The sequence below is a fragment of the Octopus bimaculoides genome, chromosome 3 (genome assembly GCF_001194135.2).
Source record: "Octopus bimaculoides isolate UCB-OBI-ISO-001 chromosome 3, ASM119413v2, whole genome shotgun sequence".
NCBI classification, from domain to species: Eukaryota; Metazoa; Mollusca; class Cephalopoda; order Octopoda; family Octopodidae; genus Octopus; species Octopus bimaculoides.
In genome coordinates, this window is record NC_068983.1 from 33,165,834 (window position 1) to 33,168,298 (window position 2,465).

Here is a 2,465-nt window from a genome sequence, read left to right on the forward strand (position 1 = left end):
GCTTGTTTCTCAACCACATGGTTTCAGGTTCAATCACACTCCATGGCACCTTGGGCAAGTGCCTTGGGTCAACCGATGCCTTTTAATTGAATTTGCTTGGCAGTAGCTCCTGTCATGTGTATGTGTGAAAGTGTTTGTGTCTCCTTTAATAAATAGGAGGGAAGATATTACCTCACTTAGAAATAGATGGGGGTTGGCATCAGGAAGGGCATCCAGCAGTAAAAAACCTGTCACTCAAATATTCAAAGGAGAAAGTCTTTGTGACTCTCTTCAGATCCACCATCATTGGTGGAAGGAAGTGGGGGAAGTTATCTTCAGATTGAAGACCTAAACCAAAAGCTTGGAACAGAACGGACTCCAGTAAAAGCATTGCAATGTAACAGTATTTGTTTCTGCTAAGGCAGTGAGCCGACAAATATCTTAGCATACCAGGCGAAATGCTTAGCAGTATTTTGCCTGTCTTTACATTCTGTGTTCATATTCCACCGAGGTTGACTTTGCCTTTCATCCTTTCGAGGTTGATAAATTAAGTACCAGTTGCATACTGGGGTCGATCTAATTGATTCGCCCCCTCCCAAAAAATTTTGAGCCTTGTGCCTAGAGTAGAAAAGAATATTTGTTTCTGCTACTCCACAGCTCTTACCATACATGTCAACTAAGCAATGTTTCTGTTGCCTTACTATATAGTTGTCAGCTGTATAGCATCTTTTAACTCTTCATTGAACTGAACCATCAGAAGACAATTTGTATTTTAGTAATGGATGCTATAAACTCTAGCAACACAGCAAAGAACACTTTTTCACAATAAGTCATTTAAAAAAAGACAGCATGAATGTTTTTGCTCTTTTGATTAATCCTAAAGCCAACAGAAAGCTGAACTGGACCTACTATCTAATTGGCACGATTTTCTTATTAATCACAGATGGACTGATAGATTAAAGACTTGAATGAACACACTAATCTGATGGGATTTGAAACCCTAATGCAGGAAGAAAAAACTAAATAATTTCTTTGTACTCTTCTGCCATCACACACAATTCAACAGAATCTGTAAAAATATTTTAGGTTTGTGCATTAAAACATGTTACAACTGACAACAGTGGCATTTATGTGTGTGTGTGTGTGTGTTTTCATACATACACAGAGACATATATGTATATGTGTAAGTGTGTGCATGCGTGTGTGTGTGTATGTATGTTTTCATACATACACACACACATATGATATATATATATATATATAGGTGTATGTGTGTGTAGGTTTGTGTGTGTGTGTGTATGCATTTATCAGAAAGAAGGAAAAGATAATTATCTCTCAATTGGTGTAAACAACAGTTTCCATTTCAGGTTTGAAAAAGCTGAATAATGTTATGCTTGTGCAGCGAACACTTTCATCCCATTGTCTCACTCTAAACCAATCTTTGTCACAACAACATCAGTAAATAAAAGAAGTAAGAAACATTGTTTTGTAAAAATTACACAGAAACTTTATAGGTAGTTGATAAAAAATAATTTCACAACTTTGTTTGCAGAGTTGAATTCTGTTTCAGTTAAATACATTTTGTTCTGGTATTAATGATGGTAGTTTTGCCCACTGTGACTTGAGGCGAATATTTCGTTGCAGTTGTTGTTCATGTCTGAAATAAGTAGACAGATAGAATATTTAATAACAAGGCTACACAATTTCAAATTACACCATACAGCAAATGCATTAGCAGAAAATATGAAGTGGTCACACTTCTTCAAAAAGTTTGTGAGAATTGATCATCAATGTTTGCACGAATGACCAAACTGACGTGTTCAATTACACCAGCAGCAAATATTTACTCAGTAGAAGTAGTTCTTATCACTATGTAAAAATTAACGGCTTTCCAAAGACTATTACCAGGGACATAAGTTTTAATAAAATGTTCTGTATGTGTGCAATTAATAAAGAGTTTGGAAAACACCAAAGACACAATATAAATATTAAAAGGTAGAATTAACAAACATTAGAGATGCATGATAAGATAAAAGTGAAGATCTTGAAAGTATTGTCCACAATAGCTAGTATTATGTCAAAGATAAGGACTGTTTAACCAGGTCAAGTTATAGCAAAGCATTTCAATGCTTTTTAATTTGAAATTGCTCTCCATGTTCATGTTGGAATCAAAGTTGTTCTAAACACAACTGAGTAAATGTAAGAGTCTTTATATGTGTACTAGCAGTATAACCCGACCTTGTCCGGGTGTGACTTATTATGTCATCTACGATAAGTCTTGCTAGCTGAAAATCAACTAAAAAAGAAAGCCTTACAACGAAAAAACCCTTATGATGTAAATATGTTCATAATTCAAAAGACGATGAAATTAATAGGGAAAGTCTGAAGGCTGTTTAGCGTAAAATTATTAAGCATACGTAAATTTCATCCGTGCAATTGGCTATAGAAATGCTTGTGCAAAACAACTTTTTGCGCTGCCCTGATTA

The 2,465-nt window shown here is 35.1% G+C and overlaps 1 protein-coding gene across 2 annotated transcripts in view; it reads right to left on the reverse strand.

Moving 5' to 3' along the window:
* Positions 1-1,460: 1,460 nt before the first annotated feature.
* Positions 1,461-2,465, reverse strand: part of LOC106875092 (WD repeat-containing protein 93) — a 104,255-nt gene continuing 103,250 nt past the window's right edge. For both annotated transcript variants that reach the window (XM_014923071.2, XM_014923069.2), the window contains one exon: positions 1,461-1,636. In XM_014923071.2, the coding sequence (XP_014778557.1) occupies positions 1,572-1,636 (65 nt within the window). In that variant the 3' untranslated portion in view covers positions 1,461-1,571. The remainder of the gene's footprint in view (positions 1,637-2,465) is intronic.